The 19,773-nt window shown below is 55.9% G+C and overlaps 3 protein-coding genes across 12 annotated transcripts in view; 2 read left to right on the top strand and 1 right to left on the bottom strand.

Annotated features, from left to right (window-relative positions):
- SCUBE3 (signal peptide, CUB domain and EGF like domain containing 3) overlaps positions 1-4,036 on the top strand; it is a 55,073-nt gene extending 51,037 nt beyond the window's left edge. For all 9 annotated transcript variants that reach the window (XM_083812360.1, XM_083812361.1, XM_083812365.1 and 6 more), the window contains one exon: positions 80-4,036. In XM_083812360.1, coding sequence (XP_083668486.1) covers positions 80-229 — 150 coding nt within the window. In that variant the 3' untranslated portion in view covers positions 230-4,036. The remainder of the gene's footprint in view (positions 1-79) is intronic.
- Positions 4,037-4,176: 140 nt separating this feature from the next.
- RPL10A (ribosomal protein L10a) lies at positions 4,177-7,788 on the bottom strand. Its single transcript, XM_083812385.1, has 6 exons — positions 7,673-7,788; positions 7,381-7,455; positions 7,209-7,289; positions 6,731-6,879; positions 5,650-5,822; positions 4,177-4,376 (listed from the first exon to the last, which is right to left on the bottom strand). The coding sequence occupies exons 1-6, from the start codon at positions 7,771-7,773 to the stop codon at positions 4,206-4,208; spliced, it is 750 nt and encodes a 249-aa protein (XP_083668511.1). The 5' UTR covers positions 7,774-7,788; the 3' UTR covers positions 4,177-4,205.
- A 61-nt stretch (positions 7,789-7,849) lies between these two features.
- Positions 7,850-19,505, top strand: ZNF76 (zinc finger protein 76). 2 transcript variants are annotated; one of them, XM_083812368.1, is made up of 15 exons: positions 7,850-7,992; positions 9,889-10,080; positions 11,215-11,295; positions 12,458-12,535; positions 12,685-12,887; positions 13,735-13,812; positions 14,212-14,328; positions 14,755-14,830; positions 15,182-15,307; positions 15,674-15,853; positions 16,155-16,388; positions 16,787-16,926; positions 17,786-17,938; positions 18,047-18,160; positions 18,519-19,505. In XM_083812368.1, exons 2-15 carry the CDS (start codon positions 10,008-10,010, stop codon positions 18,621-18,623), a joined length of 1,758 nt encoding a protein of 585 aa, XP_083668494.1. In that variant the 5' UTR covers positions 7,850-7,992; positions 9,889-10,007; the 3' UTR covers positions 18,624-19,505. The 2 variants fall into 2 exon arrangements, with proteins under 2 accessions (XP_083668494.1, XP_083668493.1); XM_083812367.1 differs by lacking the exon at positions 7,850-7,992 and adding an exon at positions 8,082-8,237.
- Positions 19,506-19,773: the final 268 nt, after the last annotated feature.

Here is a 19,773-nt window from a genome sequence, read left to right as displayed (position 1 = left end):
TCGGCGTCGTGCTGGCGTTTTGGGGAGCTGCCCCAGCGGGACCGGGAGGGAGGGTGACCCCGGCTCCGCTTCCCCCCAGGACAAGAAGCTGATCAAGGCGTTCTTCGACGTGTTGGCGCACCCCCAGAACTACTTCAAGTACACGGAGAAGCACAAGGAGATGCTGCCCCGCTCCTTCATCAAGCTGCTCCGCTCCAAAGTCTCCAGCTTCCTCCGGCCTTACAAATAGCGCCCTGCCGCCCCGGGCCACGCGGCTGCCGAGGAAACCCTCCTCTCCCTCACTTCTTATTTCACTTCTCCTCCTCCCCCCTGCTCGGCAGGACCGCCACCTCCCGCTCCGCAGATGTCTCGGCACGCTCTGTCTCTGCCGCCGGCGATGCCGGTCCTCTCTTCCGAAGCAGCTTCCTCAAAACCCTTTTTAATTCCCTTTTCGCCTCCGCGCCGGCTCCGTCCCCCGCTCCCCGATGCCGCCAGCGCCGCGGGGCCCAGCCAGGGCAGCACGGGAGGTAACGCAGCGCCTGGGGCTCGGCCATCAGCACGGCTTTGCAGAGGAGATCGGGGGGGGAAAACAAAAAAAAAAACAACAAAAAAAAACCGACGTGATGCCTACTTTATTAAAAAAGAATAATAAGGAGAAGGTAAAGGACGGCGTGGCGGCGGGCGCACAGGGGCACTGGTGCTCGGCGCGGGAGGGAAGCCAAGCCGCGTTCCCGGAGAACAATGTCTGGCTGCACGGGAGAGAAACTGCAGCGACCGAGGAGGGCTTCAGCCGGCCGCGTTTCCCCCCCCCCCACCGTCCCCCCCCCGGAGACACTTGTGCCAAGGAACCAGACTTTCTTACAAGCTCTGCCAAAGAGGAACTCGTCGACGGAAAAGCAAGCTTTGTGAAGAGCAGGAGTAAATGTTTGTGCACTAGGATATCCTCCTTTCTACCTTTTTTTTTTTTTTTTTCATATGTATTAAGTGCAATCGTTTGAGTCTTCTTTATATTATTTAGAGGGAAGTTTTTTGTTTTTTTTTTTGTTTGTTTTTAATTTCTACTAGAAACTACGATATTTATACCTGCCTGAGAAATGAGAATGTGTGTCTGCCACAGAAACAAACAAACAAGCCCAGCCCTGGATTGCCAGCGAGCGACGCGATGGCGTTTTCAGGCCTTGGAACCTTTTCTGCCGCATTTTTTTTTTTTTCCCAAAAAAGCCTTGCTTTTGGTGGAAAGCCTGCGCCTCTCTCTGCAGGGAAGCGGGGCTTGGCCACGCTGCGTGATGGGGTGAGTTTTTTGGGGGGGGGGGGTCTCGAGGTGTCTCTGTCCGTGAACAGCGTCGGTGCCACGCGTTTTGGGGCTGATCCGGAGCAGTTTGGGATTGTCGGAGGCTGCCAGGCTGGCGAGGTGCAGCCGTCGGCCACGGCACCTCCTTGCTGCCTCTTGCCAGGGGTTTTGTCGTCCCGCTGCGCTCAGGGCCCCCCCGTGCCCCCCAGCATCTCTGCCCCCAGGGGACCGGGCTCCGCGCCCTCCTTGGCTCTCGGGAAGCTTTGTGCTTCCACGCGCCTTCGGGTGCTGCGGCTCCGGCCCGCTGCGCTCGCGCATCGCACCGCGGGTGCCGCCCTCGGGGTGTTGGGTGCCAACCTTGGGGTGTTGGGTGCCACCCTCGGTGTCCGGGTGCCACCTTGGGGTGCGGGTGCCACCCTCAGAAACGCGGTGGCACCGATTTCCCGAGGTCCCCCCCAGGGTTGCAGGAGCCTGGGGGCTCCATCCTGCCCTTCCCCAGAGGCAGACCCCACAGGTGACGATGGCATCGTGGATGTCACCGTGGCCAGACAGGACCCCGGGGACGGGGACCGACCCCGCTGCCCCCAGGCACCCCCTCGTCCTTCTCCCCAGCCCTCGTTCCCATCGGGTCTTGGCTGTTCACCCCCCCGTCACCAACCCCATCCCGCTGCTCCTGGAGGAAAGGTGCTGGGCTGTGGGGCTCCGCTCTCCTCCCGGCCGTCCCCATCCCCGCTTCTCTCGCTGTCCCTTGACCCCATGCGGGGGCGAGCCCCGCTCCCCAGGCCCCCGCAGCGCCAGCTCTTAACGAGCAATTATTTATTGCACCACGTCCCCCTCGACGGCCCAGGCCCCGTCCGTGCCGAAACCAGCTCCTCGCCTGGGTTTACCCTCCTCGATCTGTGCCGCTCGCGGACCCCGAGGGCGTCTCCCGGGCGTTATTGGGGGTGGGGGGCCGCAGGACGGATTAGGGCCGGCGGAGCGGGGCTGAGGTTGGTCCCCAGGCCGCGGCGGCTGGAGGAGGCTGCCCTGATTCATCGCAGCTGCGGGCTCAGTCCCTCCTGCCGCCCGGCTCCCAGCCCGCTTGGGAGCTCGACATCTGGGGGCCGAGCTCTTTGTCACTCGGTTGGTGCCTGCGAGCAGCTGCTTTGATGCACAAAAGCTGTTGTAGGGATTTGGAGGGTTATTTTCTCGTTTTGTTTTTTTTTTTTTTTCTTTCTTTATTGCTCTAGGGTAGTCGCAGCAGAGCAGTGACCGTTGAAAGGGTCTTTCATATTTTAGAAGAAATAAAAAGAACCAAAAAAAAAAAAGAAAAAAACCCACCCCGGGAACGCACACCCTGGTGGCCCCGGTGCAATGCAGCCCCTCCTTCCTCCCCCCAGAGGTTTTTTTTTTTGTTGTTGTTTTTTTTTTTCAATTTCCGTGATTTAAAATGGGGGCTGCTGCCGCTTGGAGCCCTGCGGGGCTGTCCTGGGTGCCACATGTTGGTGTCCCCCGCACCGGCCACCTCCGCTCCCCTGAGGCTGCCCGGGAAGAGGCGAGTCGGGTGGCACGTCCTGGCACGAAGGGCAAAGAGACCCGGTAACAAACCCTCCCCTTTTCACCAATATTCCCAACAAAACCCCCAGAAAATCCATGGGGCCACCGGGAAGGAGAGGTCCTTTCTCCACCTGCCCCCCCCCCCCCAAAAAAAATGACTCAGAAAAGGTTGGAAAGGCTGAAAACGGCATCAGCCACCTCTCAGCTGGATTGAATGTCTCGACGCGGGGAACGTAACTGAGGGTTGTGTGTTTTGTTGTTTTTTGTTTTTTTTTTCATGTTGGAATATTTATATCTGCCTTTCGCAGTAGGCCGTGAGTTACCATCTCCAGCAAAACGAGTAAAGTTAACGAGAAAGATGTAGTTCATAAAGTTATTTGCACTTGATTAAAAAAAAAAAAAATGTATCTGAACTTTGTAAAAAAAAGAAATGTTTGCATTTTGTATTGTCTTTTTTTAATTATTAAATGGAATTTCTTGGTGTTGTGTTGATCTTTCAGAAACTGGCTCTGACACTTATTTTAAAGGTTTCTAACAGCAGGCTCCGAAGCTGGTTTCATTGTTTTGTTCCCTTGGATGCTAAGACAGGCTCTTCTCAAGGGTAGAAGGCTCCCCCCCGCCCCCGAAATTTAAATCCTATAGACTTCTATAAGCCCACCAGTCACCACACGATGTATTTATTTATGCACATTAACTAGATGCACTGAGTCTCATTTTTAGCCCAGAAGTCGGATGGGGGCTGGTTCAGGACCCCTCTGCCAGGCCAGAGCAAAGAAAACCACCTCAAAATGTTCGTTGTGTTGGGACCAGCACCTCACCCCCCCCAGCAGCACCCCCTGCCCCCATTCCCCTAAATCCAAAGGTGACTGGGGCCAGCTGGAAAGCTCCATCAGGTCCTCACGAGCTGCTGCTGAGCAGGAGGAGCCCCTGACCCTTCACTGGGCACTGGAAGGACAGCAAAAACCTATAAATGTGAGCCCGCCCCCAGGAGCAAGGAGGCTGCTGGGGCATGGAGCTGCCCCCAGGAGGTGAGGGACCCTTCTGGGGGGGAGCTGGGGTACCCTGGGGCTCCACCACAACCCCTGAGCAGTGACCCGCACTGCGAGCCCTCAGCTTTGTGGTAACCCCCTCCCTTTTGCTTGTTCTAGGTGTTAATTGAGCTGTTCCCCCTCCCTCCTGCTCTGCCAGGGGGATCAGAAGCTCGTCTTTCTCCCAAGGCATCCCCTTGTGCTGCTCCCCCAAAAGCTCAAATGTAAATTCCGGCGTTCCCCTTGAGTTCGCGTCCCCACCAGCACCTTCTGGAAAGGAGCAGCTCTTCACAGAACCCTGCCCAAGCAGCTTTGGAGAAACAGCACCAAACGCCAGCTGAAGGTGTCCCAAAAAGTTTATTGCCGCACTCTTAGTACAGGCGCTGGGGCTTCCCCATGGTGCTCTTGATGTACAGAGCGCGCACGTTCTGCCAGTTCTTCTTCAGCAAGGACACCAGGAAGTTGATGGCCAGGTGGATGTTGTAGACGAGTTCGTCCTCCGTCATCTTCACGTGGCCGACGGCCACGGCCAGGCAGAGCACCTGGGGACAAGGCAGCGGGGTCACTCGCGCGCTGATGGGCAGAGCAAGAGCCCAGCACCCGCAGGTATCAGATCCCCACCCGCTCTGCCAGCTGGACGGGACTTCCCCAGCTCATCCTGGGGTAAGAGCGCCTGCAGAGCCCCGTTAGATTTGGCACTCGGCCCCCACGAACGCAGCTGGTGGCATCTGGAGGCAGCCTCGCAGCTTGCGTGGCTCTGGCTTCCTCGCAGCACAAAACAAAAGGTGGCTCGCTGCAGCAGCAGCCTCCTGCGGATGGGGAGGCTGGGAGGGCCGTGCAACACGCTGGGAGCGGGGTAAAACCTCCCCTCTACCTCTGATCCCACGCCCTGCTCGCCAGGCAGCGCTGGCACGTTCCCTGCGAGCTGCTAACGCAGCCTTAGCTCCAAAGCTTCGCCGCTAAGCGCGGCGCCAGCTTCGCTTCTTGTTTTGGCACCAGCCCCTTCTTTCTGCGCACAATGCGCGCGGGGGCCGAGCCTCTGCCCGCCAGCCTCGCCAAGCGGCTTGTAAGGCGATGCTCCCCACAGGCCGAAGACAAAAGGATTTACGAGCGAGCTGACAAAAGCAGCGTCAGGATATCATTAGCTCAGTTGCTTAAAACGCTGCGGCATTTGCAAACTATCACATTCGCTGGGTCCTTCCAGCCGTTGTGCCCTCGAGCCCACATCAGCTGGAGTCCGAGGGCGCACCTCAGCGAGCAGAGCTGCTAATTCTGAGCAATACCCAGGAGTCGCATTTAGACCGCTGGCAGAGAATTAAAACGCCTAAACGGGGCTGTTTTAGTTTCAGGGAGTCAGCGCGCCTTCACGTCTCTGTGACAGCGAGAGCAGACATCCGCAGAGCTGCCGCAAAGGTCACTTGCGGAGTCAAGCCCCAAGCTTGCCCCCGACAAAGCACAGCTGCCTGCGCAACCCCACTGGGGCACTGAGGGCCCCACCCTGCAAGCGCCGCCCGCTCGCTGTGAGAAGTGTTAATTATGGGCCATTGTGCTCAGCACTCGCATCAGGATCGTCTCCTAATCGTTCGCCCTAAGATCTTTCGACCGCAAATTGCTCCTTTCCAGTTAGCAGCTGAACGCTCTGGTGGCTGCGGCCCTTCGCTGTGACGCCGCTCCCAGGAGCTGTTGCAAGATGCTGCAGGGACACCTAGAGCCCGGAGCAGAGATCGCAGCCACGCACAAGCGACCTCCTGCCAACAACCCCCAGGTAAGGCCAGGAGCTGCCTCAGCAGCTCCAAGCCCCGTGCTCTTCTTTACCTTCTTCATCTGAAACTTGATGGTGGATTTGACCTCGTCCACCTTGGCCACCAGGTTCTCATTGTGAGTGAGGAGAGAAGGGAATTTGCCGGCTTTGTTCAGGCCCGGACCCAGGATTCGAGGGATCTGCTTGATCAAGGACTCGGAGGCCAGGAAGGCATCGTACTTCTTGGCTGTGAGGAGCGCAAAGGTAGGTGAGGAAGGGCCCTCAGCTCAGCTCGGACCGTACCACTGCATCTCCTCCCAACGCACATCCACGTTCCCAGAATCTGCCTTTTCCCAACCCCGTTATCAATCTGTTACTCCTGGCACGCCAGCCAGACCTGCCAGGACCCAGCCTCACATCCTGACAGCGACCCCACACGCCCGCTGTACGTAGATCGATCCCATGAGAAACATTTATCGTGCCACGTTACTGCCACTGAACTCTGAGCTGTTTCGGGAACCTCCTCCTACGCTCTGTGCGTGTGTAGGGGGGGATGCAACACCCACCTGCAAGGCCCAGCTCACTGCCAGCCGCCTGCATCGCTTCCTAACTGCGGATGGTTCCAAGGTTAATTATGGATTGAACGCTAAGTTTTCTTTGCTTGATGTATGTGTCAAAATGACTGATTTTGCGGAAAGGGAAAAGCCTTACGTGCTACGAAGTAAAAATCAGCCGATCGCATCCCGTTAATTTAAATAGTGCAGGGCTAAAGCCAAGTTTTGCCCCTACTTGTACTCGGCTGTTGCTGCGCTCCAGCTCCCTGACCAGGAAAGGAAGGAACACCAGGGAACAGCGCTGCCTTCGGGGAGACACGGACAGTTTTCCTGCATCCCCTCCTTCTGGAAGAGGGTGATCAACCAGCACTCCTGGAGCGCTGACCTGTCAGGCACGCTACGCCGGTAAAAGGATCTTAGCTCTTCTAGGTAGTTTTTAGGCAGATCCCTGTTCTTCACACTGACTTCGGGCAGTTTTCTGTTCTTTCCAGTTAATCACGTCATGGAAATCCGAGCACAGGGAGAACCGTGCTGCTTGCCCAGCCCTCCCAGCTCAGCCACGGTACTCAGTGACCAACCCCCCACCACCACCACCGCTCACCCAGCTTCTTCACCAACTTCTTGTTCTTGTTGAGTTTCTTCAGAGCCTCTATGTCCATGTGCGGGATCTCGACGGCTTTGGCCTCATCGCAGTGCTGCTGATCCCCCAGCAAGCACACCGAGAACTTGGGCCGCGGGGTTGACTTCAGCCTGGGGACGGAACCAGAGTCACCCCGCGCTGCGGGACCACGCGCCACGACGCGACCCCACGGCGACGACACCTTACCGCAGCGCCTCGCCAGCTTCCTCCACGGCTCCTCACCTGCCCTCGCGGGCAGGGCGGTGGGGGCAGCGCCGTGGCCTCGCCCGCACCTCCCCTCATGTTTTAAGACCCAGGGTGGGGGTCCGTCCAGCCGCACCCCCTGCGGAGGGGCGTCCCGGACTACCCTGGGCGTTCAGCACCGCCTGGGCCAAGCGCCCTGCCCCGCAGGGGGGGGCCTGCGGGCTGAAGGCTGGGTGGGAGCGAGAGTTTGCCGAACCTGACGGTGCCGGAGAAGCGCTTATCTTTCTGCGGGTCGTAGTTCTTCAGGCTGATCTGCAGCTCCACCGTCTCCACGAACCTGAGGTGGGGAAAGCAGCCGGGTAAGGGCACGAGGGGATGAGGGAAGGGTGGGGGAAGCACCGGGCGGGGTGCCGGGGCTGGGCTCTTACTTGCGCTTCTTGGTCTTGCTGCCCTGCAGCACCTCCTTCACCGCCTCGTACAGGGTGTCGCGGGACACTTTGCTGCTGCGGGGGGGAGAAGCGGCGCGGGTTCAGGCGCGGGGTTAGGCCGCGCATGGAGGGCAAGGCCGCCGAGCCCGCCCCGCCTCATCCGCGCTTCCCACCCGCCACCGGCAAGCATTTCCCGGCCCCCGCCAACCCCCCGGGCCGCTCATCGGACGCGGATGGCGGCGGATGACAGCGGATGGCGGCGGATGACAGCCGACGGCCGGCCCGCACCCACCTCATGGCGGCGGCTGCTCGGGCAGAAAGGAGAGGGGCGGGGCCCCGCGAGCTATAAATACCGCCGGAAATCTCGCGAGAGCGGGAAGCGCCGCGCGCCATGCTGGGAGTGGCGGGGTGTGTGGCACGGAGCAGCCATCTTGGGAGCGGCGAGTGCGCCACGGAGGGCTCGCAGCGGGTTCCGCCGGCTCTCGGGTGCCCTCCACGGGCCGTTCGCCCGCGGCCCGACCCACCCCGGCCCTGCCCGCGTCTACGCGGCGGTTTTGTGGAGGCAGCTTCACGGGCGAGCCCCGAAACGGGCCTGCCCACACCAGGCGCCCGGTGCGTTTCGGCTTCACTGTCGGGCACTGCTCATGCGCGCCTCAAGCAGGTCGCTCCAGCCCACTTCCGGGAGGCAGTGAGGGGCTGTGCTGCGCGGGGCCCCGGAACCTGAATAACCGCCCGCGGGCGGCCGGGGAGCGGCGGCGCGTTCTGCCGTTATGCTGGGTGCGGGGCGGGCCGCGCAGGGGCCGGGCCGCGGTGCATGGCGGGCCGGCGGCGGACTCGGTCCCGGAGGGTTGCCTCAGGTCGGTTGTGGGGGGGGGGGGGGGGAGCGATGATGGGGGACGGCGGCGGCCGGGCCCTGAGGGGGCGGCGGGGCCCAGGCGGGTCCTGAGGGGGCCCTGAGGGGGGGACCCCAAAAGGGGCAGCCCCAGGGGGGGTCCCTTCAGCCCCGGGGGGTGTTTGGGCTGCGGGGGGGAGGCGCAGCACGGAGGGAGGGTGGTGTGGGAGCGCTCCGGGTGGCCGTGGGAAGGAGCAGTGGGGAAATACTGGGGCGAAACGATAGAGTATTGGTGGTTCTGGGAAGGAGAAATGGAATATTAGGGCGAAACGATAAAATATTAGGGCGAACTGATAAAATATTGGTGATTCTGGGAAGGAGAAATGAAATATTAGGGCGAACTGATAAAATATTGGTGATTCTGGGAAGGAGAAATGAAACGTTGGGGCGAAACGATAAAGTATTGGTGGTTCTGGGAAGGAGAAATGGAATGTTACGGTGAAACGATAAAATGTTAGGGTGAAAAGATAAAATATTGGTGGTTCTGGGGAGGATAAATGAAACGTTGGGGCGAAATGATAAAGTATTGGTGATTCTGAGAGGGCGAAATGATAAAGTATTGGTGATTCTGAGAAGGCAAAAAGATAAAATATTAGGGCGAAGTGGTAAAATATTGGTGGTTCTGGGAAGTAAAGTGATAAAATATTAGGGCAAAATGATAAAATCTTGGGTTATCTCAGAGATGAGCAGCGAAGAGCCCGGCTGCAGCTGTGTGTGCAGATAGGCATCGAGAGAAGTGTTCCTGGGGGGGGGGGGGTTCAGCATCGCCCGCCTGTGGCCCGAAATTCTGGTCCCCCAAAAGCTGGGAATTGGGAGAGGGAAGAGAGGACGAGGATGCCTCCAGGGACAGAGCTGTCAGCCCGACCCTGCCTCTTGCAGCACAGCACGCCTCCAGGCTGTGGGTTTAGGGTTTAAAGGATTTGGGAACCTGTCCTGCAGATCGTTTGGAGGAGGGGCTGGATGTGGTATCCACGCTAACTCTACAAAGAGTCTGTCCGTTCACTGGCTTGATCAGTTTTATCGTGTGTTTGTCTGTAGGCAGGCTGTTTGCCCTGCCTTTTAGAAAATCGTGATGTTGGTATAGGAAGAAATGCGTCTTTTGTCCAATATAAGCCTTTACGGACTCCAAAACAGTTTGCCATTCAAGTTTTTCTTCAAATCCTAGAGTCATAGAAAGCCACAATGATAGAATCACAGCATGGTTTGGGATGGAAGGGACCTTAAAGGTATCTGGTTCCACCCTCTGCCATGGGCAAGACACCTCTCACTAGGCCAGGTTGTGCTGAGCCCCATCCAGCCTGACCTTGAGCATTTCCAGGGATGGGCCATCCACAGCTCCTCTGGGCAGCCTGCGCCAGGGCCTCACACGGTCATAGTAGAGAATTTCCTCCTTTTATCTAATCTAAATCTCCCCTCTTTTATTTCAAAGCCATTTCCCCTTCTCCTATCACTACGCCCCCTGACAAAGAGTCCCTCTCCTGCTTTCCCTTTAGGTACTGGAAAGTTGTTATAAGGTCTCCCCAGAGCCCTCTCATTGCCAGGATGAATATGCCAAAAACAACATGTATGCTTCAGGGGAAAAAAAAATAAAACTTGGATTGTTCTTTATATTTCAGGCTCGTAACGAAGAAGAGGACTCGCTGTTCCACAGGCCTCGTGCTCTGGGTCCCAGCGCTCTCTGAGAGCACGCCGAGCAAAGTGAAATTCATGTCTGAGGACAAGTCGCCGGGGCAGGATGGAGGGCTTGGGCTTGCAAGCAGTGACCCTTAGTGATGGGACGACAGCCTACATTCAGCAGGCTGTCAAAGGTAACGGGTTCTTTGGGCTGGAAAGAATAAAAGTCTCTTGGAGAACCCCTTGGAATGAAAGTTGGAGTTGTCGAAAGCGTCCCGATGTCACACGAGCTCTCATGTGTTTTGTATTGTTGCTTTGTACAGGAAGCTTACAGCTATGTTACCTGTACGGCCTGCAGGACCTTATTCATCCAAAACTTGCCCCAAAGCTAAGCAGAATGTTTGACTCCATTGAGGTGCACAGCGTCATCTCAGTGTTGGTTTACTGTCGTGACATTGGTGCCAAATCCAACACCTGCCCTTATTTCGGGGTTTGTAAGGTGCTCCTTTCTTCACCGTCTGCTGTTCCTGAGAAAAGGAAGGTGTTATTTCCCAGCTCATGGAACAGGACTCGGGTTGCAAGGATTCCAGGTCCTGGTGGTTGCTGCCTTGCTTATTTTTCTGTGTGAACTCGCTGGAAATTTGTTAAATACGTGGAGCTGAACTTTCTTGAAAACCGCTGGGTTTTGTGACCTGCCCCCTAGACGCTTTGCACCAGGTGAAAGCAACTTGGATTCCTCGAGTTCAAGTGGGATGGAGCAATGTCTGCTCTGCACAGAATAACTGTAACTAAAACGTTATTGCGGGGTTACTCAGATTTGCACTATTTTTTAAGAGTCCGATCTTCACAACTCATCAAGGGCAGCAACGCTTTAGACCCCTTTAGGACCTCCATTTTTTTTCCAAGAGTTGATCCTCAATCAAAGTAAAAGAAAACAAATTTTCAGGTCACCGCTGATGCCATTGCAAGCTCACAGTTGAGTTTTCTCCAGCACAACCTAACCGCTTTCTACTTTAAATCCAAAGTGCTTAGCACACATCATTCTTTCTGCTTCTTGGCTTAAAGAGCTGTGAAGTGCAGCTTGTAAACAAGTGATGACTGAGGTTCTTTGTCTTCTGTTCTCCTGTCTAGGAAAGGGAGGTCTGGGAAGTCAAGTTCCTCTGTGGCTGAGGGGAAAGCATGACAAATAACTGCTTATAAGTGTCGGTACACTGTCTTGTGTGTGACTGGCTTCCTTGAGAAGACGCAGCAAAGGGGACAGCTCGTGAGACCAGAAGGACTGTGGGCTCTGGAGGCAGCGCTAATGGCCTTGTTTTTAACTGTTCCAGGTGAAAAGCTGATCGAAGGACAAGTCATTGAACTTGAAGATGGGACCACAGCTTACATCCATCAGGTGACGGTTCAGAAAGGTGAGGACTATAAATTCGCCCTCCTCCTTCTCAGAAGGACATTGGTGGGACTGAAATCATCCGTGTCCCAGCGGCCGTGGCTCTAGTTTTGAGTCCTTCTAGTAGGAGGTTCTTCGTTTATTTTTTTAAAGTTCCATGGTTTTGAGGCTGAGTGAACAAGAACATAGAACATGTGATTTCCTGCAAAGTCCTTAGCGATTTGTCAAGAAGCTGAATTTGGTGGTGTGGTAAGGAAATGCTTGTTAGGTGTTGTGCCACGTGTGGGCTCTCACATTTTGTCCGTTTGGATCACGAGTCTACAGGCAGGGCCAGCGAGCTGTGTGCCGTGTTTGTGCTACTGGAGCCCAAACAAAAATTGTTGCTTTTAGGAGCAGTTGAACTGGAATTTCCTCTGACCTATAAGATTCTGAAAATTCTGAAATCGTTGTTTGAGGGCGAAGGGTGGGGATTGTTGGAGGCTTTGTCACCTTGTTCACTGGCCCATCAGCTGTGAAAGGAGGTGACAATAATCCGAGAAGTGGTGGGAATTCATTTCACGTGGCAGGAAGGAAAGTGGCACAAAGCAATCCTCCCCAGCCACGATAAGGTATGAAAGGGCAGGTGGAAAGAAATCAGTTGCTCTGGGCAGTCCTTCCTTCACCCTGCCAAGTTCTTTGCCCCCTCCCTTTTCTGTTCCCCAAAGGTTGCTTGAAATCCATTTTGTACGCCTGGCTCTGCCCTTTTCCTCCCTTTATCCTCCTTCCTGCCTCCGAACACCCATGCACAGTGCGAGGGCTTTTCATTGTCATCTCTGCTTCCCCTGCCATGGGCTCTGTGTGTTATCTTTTATGCATCTGTGCTAGAACTGTACGTCACGTCCAGGACGTGGCCTGGCAGTTTGTAATTGGTGAAACGCTGCATTACCCCGAAGAGCTAAAGAAATGCCGTGAAATCATGTGTGAAGCCTGAAAAAACTCAAACTTTAGGACTGAAGGGCTCAGGCGGTGTCTTAAAACTATACTCGTGGTTGACTTTCAGCTCAAGGAGACAGCCCTGCCCTGTGCACTTCTGTGGGTGTAAATACGGCAGTGCTCAGGCACTGGTGCAGTACCCCCGCCATCCCATCTGAGTCTCCCAGTAACGTGTGTGGATTTTTTTATCCTTTTTTTTTTTTTTTTTCCAGAGCCCGTATCTTTCGAAGACGGGCAGCCGGTAGTGTTGGAAGATGGCAGCATGGCCTACATACACAACGCACCTAAAGGTAAAACATTCCCCTTTCTTCCCCTGGCAGCTGGAGCAGAAAGTGCTGAATTGTCACAGATTTCCAGGGGTGGAGGTAGCCTGGGGAGACGACGGGTGGCTCCCGCTCAGCAGCTCTTTTACATTTGATTTTGTTGCTTCCCCTTGCAGAAAGTTACGACTCCAGCGCTTTTGAGGCTGTCCAGCTAGAGGATGGTTCCACTGCCTACATACATCGTCCTGTCATCATGCCCCCTGGCAGCACCATCCTGGAAGTGCAGGCAGAAACTGGGCTAGAGGAGTTGGCTGGAGAGGAGGAAGATGATGCCTTTGATGTCGAGACCATTAATGCGTTAAAGCAGTACGCCAGCAAGGTGAGGATGCAATCCTTCTTTCATGGTCTGCCAGCAGCATCGAGGGACTGGCGTACTAGCCCGCATTTGGCCTGGAGTTTAAGTTACCTCCTTTCGTTTGTACTTCCATGTGTCGGTTTTACAGCAGTGCCAACTTTGGGAAGAGAAACTAGGCAGGGCTTTTGTGAGCGTGCCAACCCTGGTGGGTGGCTGACAAGGACCTGGAGCGTGTCAGGTTCCTATTTCACCACCTAGCTAGTACCTGCAGAGTGCCGGGCCTTTTACCCTTAAGCTACTGCAGGCACAGGTTTGGGAAAGCAGGGAGTTGCTGTGATACAGCTTGGATGTTTTTTTTCTTGCTTTATGTGTCCCTCCTTGTAGGTTTTTTCTTCCAGTTTGCCTAGGTTTCTCCTAACACCGCCTGGGTATGATACTCACTTCCACGCATGATTCGGGCAGCAGATTGAGACAAATCTTTTACGTGTCAAGAGTGGCTAAGTTACACCCACTGTTCCCATGTTAAAAAAAAAAAAAAGACCTTAAAAACCGTAATAGCTTCCAATCTTAACACGTATTGTCACTGCAGGGCCCCGTCACTGCAGCCTACCAACGTGCCTAGTCTTGCGTGCTGACATTTCCTACTACCTTCATGGTGTTGAAGGGGCTACGAGGAGTGTGCTGACACAGTGCTCAGCTGGGCAGCTAAAACGATCGCAGGCCTTTCTGCTGTGGCAGGACCAGCCTCCCCTAGCTCCCGGGAGGAGAGCAGGGTGGTGCTGCTGCTGGGAATGCCTTTGTGCATGGGTTGCTCGCGGGCTCCGCGCTGTACCGAGGAGGTATGAACAGTGCCTTGCCTCTTTGTTTACAGGTGTCTGACAAGGAAGGAGAGGGAGTAACTAATGTTTGTCGTGTGAAGAGCGAGGAGTCCAGCGACGTCCCCTCTCAGGTCTGAATTTTTCAGAGATGCGTTTCTGAAAGTGGGCTACACTCCTCGTGATGCAGAGCACTTAGCTGGTAAAAATAATCCTTCTGTGGCTTCTCTGCAACGTTAGCAAATCTGTTAGCTACTGGTTTTACAAATGAGCCAAGCGGAGCGTGGAGAGGTGAGCTCCGTGTCTGAGAACACCCAGTCAGGTGGGAGGTAGGGATGGGAAATTCTGCTTCCTAGACCCCTGCCCTGTCGCCTGGGGTGCACCACGTGTGTACAAGCTGTGTGCAGGAACACGTTCTTGTGGGGATAACTGAAGGAGTGCATGTGTATGGCAAGGAAGGCAATGATTTGTGTGGGCTTTGCAAAGCCTGCTGTAGCGGCTGGTTGGATTAATTTCGATACCTCTCTTGGCAGGATTTGCAGGAGGAAGAAGTGCACGGCAGGGAGAAGGGGCAGCAGGTTGGCACTAGAGCTTTCCGTTGCGGGTACAAAGGCTGCGGCCGCCTCTATACCACAGCCCACCATCTGAAGGTAAAGCAGCTCACATGCAGCCAAACGGTGTGCAAACCAAACAGACCCCCAGATTCTAATGCCAGATCAGAATGTCCCTTTGCAAAGGAGCAGGGAAATGCTCCTGGGAGAAGGTCAAATGCTCCAGGGGGTGTCAGAGAATCCTGTGGTACTGTCACATCAGTCTGCAGTGAGTTTTTCTCTGAGGTCTTTAGGGAGATGCTTTCAACCTTGAAGAAACAGGAAAGTGTCTGTAATTTCGAAAAAGTCAAGTGGGAATGTGTCATTGGGAAGAGGTTTTGACCCATGAGAGACAGACGTGTTAATTGCCCAAGGTGAAACCCGGCAGAGAACTTCAGATTCTGTCCAACAGCTACATTTCTTCACACTGTTTTCCTTCACACTTTGTCTTGGACCTCACTTTGTGGACCATTCTTTTTCTTCCAGGTACATGAACGTGCTCATACGGGTGACCGGCCATACGTGTGCGACTTCCCAAGCTGTGGGAAAGCGTTTGCTACAGGTAACAATTTCTCTTGTATCAAAATTGTCTTCTGTCCTGTAGAAACAACTCTTGAGAGTATCAGCCATTCTTTCTGGCAGAGCACAAGAAGCATAGCTAGCTTTTAAAGCCTTCTGAGAAGGAATTTCAGTGTGGGGACTGCTCAGGACTTGATTGATTATGAACTTGATGGATTATGAAAGGAGTTAAAAGAAGAAACTGAGTTGTGAGGGATGTTGTGAGATGCTTTGGATATTTCTTCCCCTTCAGCTCTGCAGGCACAGGGCAGATGTGTGCATGAACTGAGAGGTGGTGCACAGCTTGCGATTTTATTTCTCATAAAATTAACTGTGCAGTTTCGTTACTGGGCAGGGTATGGGCTGAAGAGCCACGTGAGAACACACACCGGTGAGAAACCATACAAGTGTCCAGAAGACATGTGCAGCAAAGCCTTCAAAACTTCTGGGGACCTGCAGAAACACATCCGGACACACACGGGTGAGCAGTACAGGAAGAGAACCGAGCTCCCTGTCAAAAGGGTCTCCAAGATGAAGTACTGCTTCAGCCTTTGTCTGGTGCGTGCCTTTTGTATCTGGGGCGAAGCGAGGCAGAACTGAGGTCGTGTTCAGACAGAAGTAGACGGGCAGAAGTCGTCACCCCAGGGCTTGTCGACTCAGTTACTATCGGCAGAGCAAAAGGGGTTAAAGATGCCAGTGTTGGTAGAGGCAGTGAGCCTCCAGTTGGGACTGATCGGAGGTCTCATTAGTGTAATATTTGGGAGGGGCGGAGGGGTACGGGTGTCCAGGGCATCCCCAGCAGCTGCGGTCTAGCTCGGCTCTCATCCACTGTGCTCTGTCAACGCAGGTGAGCGTCCCTTCAAGTGCCCGTTTGAGGGCTGTGGCCGCTCGTTTACCACCTCCAACATCCGCAAGGTTCACATCCGAACGCACACGGGCGAGCGTCCGTACATGTGTCCAGAGCCCAGCTGCGGGAGGGGCTTCACCAGTGCCACCAATTACAAGAACCACATGAGAATCCACACAGGTAAGCAGGGGAGAGGAGGAAAAGGACAGCTGTTCCTCTCCACTCGGCTGCCTGCAGCAACCGAGCGTGGCAGCAGGGAAATCTGGGGGCCTGAGATGGTCTTTTTCCAGGCCAGGCATTGCAGGGGTAGGTTTTGGGGTAGCCAGGGAATTAAATTAAGTAGGAATTGTTTTATCGGGCTGATTGTTATTCCACCTGTTCCAGTGGTCTGCCTCCAGCTGTTCCCCCTTGATGGGGAATCTCTTCACGGAGCGTGGTGAGGGTGAGTGGGTTAAACTCTGCTCTGTGGCCTCTGCCCTAGGGGAGAAGCCGTACGTCTGCACCGTGCCGGGCTGCGGGAAGCGCTTCACGGAGTACTCCAGCCTCTACAAGCACCACGTGGTGCACACACGCTGCAAGCCCTACGCCTGCAAGAGCTGTGGGAAGACCTACCGCCAGACCTCCACGCTGGCCACGCACAAGCGCAGCAGCCACGGCGAGCTGGAGGCCGCGGAGGAGAGCGAGCAGGGCCTGTACGAAGAGCAGCAGCTGGAGGGTGAGCAGTCGGTCCCCCCGCCGCCTGTGGGGTGCTGGGGCTGGCCCTGTGGCAGAGGGGAGAGAGACGACGGCAAGGACCTGTGGCCCTGAGACCTGAATCTGTGTCGCGACCTTCGGCCTCGCTCATCGTGCCCAGATTTGTGTCACAGCCGAAAGGAAAAGGCTGCCCCTGGTCCTAGCTGTATGTCGTGGGCTGGGAATGGACTGCCTCCCTCTCCGTAGCACAAGGAGAGAGAAAGGTCCTTTTTCCCAGCCAGCACCGGGCTGTCGTCATCGTGATCTGCTGCTCTCAGCCGGCCCTTCAGGGAGCAGGCAGGCGCTGGGGTCAGGTGGGTGCTCTCATGTTTTAATCAGCACTTCTCTCCCCTGTTTTGCTCTTCTATTTCTCTGGCTCAGCTGCTTCTGAGGGAGGCTCCCCCACAAAGAGCCAGCACATTGCTTTCCTGTCGGAGATGGAGGAAGACGAGGATGAAGAGGAAGATGACGATTGTATGCCTGCACAGGTCTCGCTTATCTCTCCGGATGGGACAGAGCAGGTATGGACATCAACGGCCTGCAGCACTTGGGGGCGAGCAGTCATCCGAGTGAGGTTCTGCCTCTGCCAGCCCTGCGTGCCTTTGGGTACTTCGCGGTGCCACTAAACAGGATGTCCCGTGGGGGCTGGATCCCAGCGTGGCTTTCTCTTCAAGGCTTTTTTTTTCAGTGTAAAGCAGACCCTGGGGCTTTGTGGGCCCTGTCTGCCACGAGGGCTCCCTCCTTACAGTCTTATCCCACTGCTGCAGCTATGGTGGGGAGGGTAAATCACAGGCCTCTGGTCCCCGACTCAACTTTTGGCTGGATGGGGTCTTGCAGACATTTATACGGACTTGTGTGGAGCTCCTGCCAACCCTCGCCTCCTGCGCAGCCGTCGAGAGGCAGCTCCCAATCTTTGCTGACACGGGTTGGATTTGGAGATTGCTTTTTTTTTTTTCCAGCCTGTAAATGGCAGTGCTTTTCTTGCACATACTTCCCTTCACCAGCTGCCTGTGTGCTGACTGGGAAAAACTCCTTCTGTGGCATGGGGCAGAGGAAGCAGCTGCCATGAGTAAGGTTTGTTCCCTCTTAGCGTGAGGTGCTGCCTGCATGAGCTGTTACTTAGGAGCCCAGAGAGAGGATGTTAAATGGCAAGGGGAGGCGTGACTGAAGGGGTAGAGCTGGAGACTGGAGGTCTGCGAGGTCTCCACCGATTCTGTCACCCTGGGCAAAGCCCTTGGGGTTCTCTGTGCCCTAGATCTTCCATGCGAGGGAGGAGAGAGTATTTCATCCTTACGAGACCTTGCTGTTGCTAAATTCAGGAGTTGTGTAAGGCTTCCTGAGAAGCCAGCCTGGCTGAGAGCACGTTTTTATGCTGCCCAGGTCAGTTTGTCACAGGAAGAGCTGCAGGCCCTGGGCAGCGCAATCAGCATGGTGACGCAAAGCGGGGCCCTGGCGGTGCCTGAGGAAGAGCTCGTGGGTGATGACAGACACACCGTGACCGTGGTCAACGCGGACGGCACCAAAACGCAGCCGGTACGGGCAGTGCAGGGCCTTCCCTCGTCCCTGCAGAGCTACGGCCTGCAAGGAGGGGGTCGCGTTTCCTTTTAAGACGTGACTGGGTTTTGTCTTAACTTTCCCTAGGTCACCATTGTCGCTTCTGGGGCAGTCTTGTCCGAGGAGTCAGCGGTGGCGTCCCTCTGCCGTCAGCAGGTGGCATTGCTGGCGACCGCCAACGGCACGCACATCGCCGTGCAGGTACCTCGCGGCGCCCGGAGCGAGCCCGAGCGGCGCTGCTGCCTGGTCCCCTTTGTCCCTCCGTGCACGTCCCCACCGCTGGCCTCAGCAGCCACCTCTTGCTTTGCTGCACCTCCTCTTGCCCAAGCCGCTTGCTCCTTAATTCTCAGCTGCCCGGTGTGTAGGGGAGAGCAGGGGCACGCTCCTTAGAGCGCAGGATCTTCCCTCGGAAGCAGCCTTTCCCCATCACAGCCGTGCCTCTGCTTTGTCCCTCTGCTTCGTACCCGCGTCACCCACGCCTCTGCCCTCTGGGGCAAGCCCAAGCCTCCTGAGCCCACTTTTGGGGAGCGCAGTGTTCTCTTTCTCTTTCCTTCAATAGTTAGAAGAGCAGCAGAGCCTGGAGGACGCCATCAGCATGGCAGCAGCAGCAATCCAGCACGAACCCCTAACGCTCGACGCGGCCGTGTCTGAGAACGGGTGCTGAGACCCTGAAGAGCCTCCCGGGCGGGGAAAGCAGGCGGCCCGAGCCTGTTTCTCCACGGGGGCATCGAGATCTGCAGGAGCCGGGCCAGCTGGCACGCGGAAGACGTGTGGTACCCAGGCGCAGGAAGGTGTCTGAGGCCAGCTGAACGTGGCCGGCGTGTGCAGCGCGCAGGTGCTGAGAGCCGATGCGGGCAGCGTTGGGCTGCCGCGGTGATGCTGCTCGAAGGGCTCTTCTCTCCACGCAGCGGCGTCCAAGATCCCGGCTGCTGCCTTCTGCTGGAGGCTCTGCTGTTTTTTCTGGGCTCCGAGCAGCGATTTTACTGCTCCTTGCCTCGGACGCTGCTTCCCTCTGTCTGGGGATGGCAGGTTGTGTCCTCTACCACTCACTTCTTCGTGGCTGAGGTTTCCAACACCTGCCAGTCTCCCGCAGCAGATACGGAGCCACAGAGATCTCATCAGTCTCTGGGAGAGCCAAATGTTTTTGGGGTGGCGTTTCCTTTCCCCTCCCTCCCGAAATGGCTCGCCAGCAGCTCCCCTTTTCCGCCAACCCTTCTGTGAAAGGGGCAAGGGGGCCGCAAATGCACAGAAGCAATAAAGCCCTGTCTGCGAGCCCAGGCTGTCCTGGGCCGGGTGTTAGAGTGGGAACCCTACCCTGATGCTGGAAATCAGTGTTCCCAGGGGTGCGCACGGAGCAAGCGCCCAGGCACGACAGGAGTTCTCCTCTCTCTTTACCACGCTTCTCTGCTCTCGAGCAAATTTCAGCGGCAGACTCAGCGCGGTGGAGCAGAACGAGGCGAACCGACACTTGTTGGGCGCTGAGCTAGGTTTGGATGTAATTGGAAATTAAAAAATAAAAAATAAAAGTTTTTTAAAAAAAAACAAACTCTCTTTCGGTCCTTGGAGGCAGTGGCTGGCAGAGGATGGGAGGGGGCTTGGATTTTATTATTTTCCAGGTGTGAGGATTAAGGAAGTTTGGGAGATTTGCTGAATTGACCGAGTGCCCTGCTAAAGCAGTGGTTGTCCATGAGCAGCGCTGAGGAGGGGTGTGAGCCAGGCAGCTGTAGCCTCTGAGCCCTCAGAGTGTGCCTTAGGGGGGACTAAAAGATGTCTCCTGCGTCCCACGTCACTCCCTGGCTCCTCCAAGCCTCAGT

The sequence above is a fragment of the Anser anser genome, assembly GCF_964211835.1.
Source record: "Anser anser genome assembly, chromosome: 27".
NCBI classification, from domain to species: domain Eukaryota; kingdom Metazoa; phylum Chordata; class Aves; order Anseriformes; family Anatidae; genus Anser; species Anser anser.
This window is presented reverse-complemented; position numbering and strand designations above follow the sequence as displayed.

What these genes read in the sequence shown, in the direction of transcription:
- RPL10A (XM_083812385.1), bottom strand. Translation starts at nt 7,773, where the DNA reads ATGGCGCGCGGCGCTTCCCGCTCTCGCGAGATTTCCGGCGGTATTTAT. An exon ending in CGAGCAGCCGCCGCCATGAG is followed by an intron (nt 7,456 to 7,672) that starts GTGGGTGCGGGC and finishes TCCCCCCCGCAG; the next exon opens with CAGCAAAGTGTCCCGCGACA. An exon ending in TCAAGTTTCAGATGAAGAAG is followed by an intron (nt 4,377 to 5,649) that starts GTAAAGAAGAGC and finishes CCTTGTCCCCAG; the next exon opens with GTGCTCTGCCTGGCCGTGGC.
- ZNF76 (XM_083812368.1), top strand. Translation starts at nt 10,008, where the DNA reads ATGGAGGGCTTGGGCTTGCAAGCAGTGACCCTTAGTGATGGGACGACA. An exon ending in CCACATGAGAATCCACACAG is followed by an intron (nt 15,854 to 16,154) that starts GTAAGCAGGGGA and finishes CCTCTGCCCTAG; the next exon opens with GGGAGAAGCCGTACGTCTGC. An exon ending in CGAAGAGCAGCAGCTGGAGG is followed by an intron (nt 16,389 to 16,786) that starts GTGAGCAGTCGG and finishes TCTCTGGCTCAG; the next exon opens with CTGCTTCTGAGGGAGGCTCC.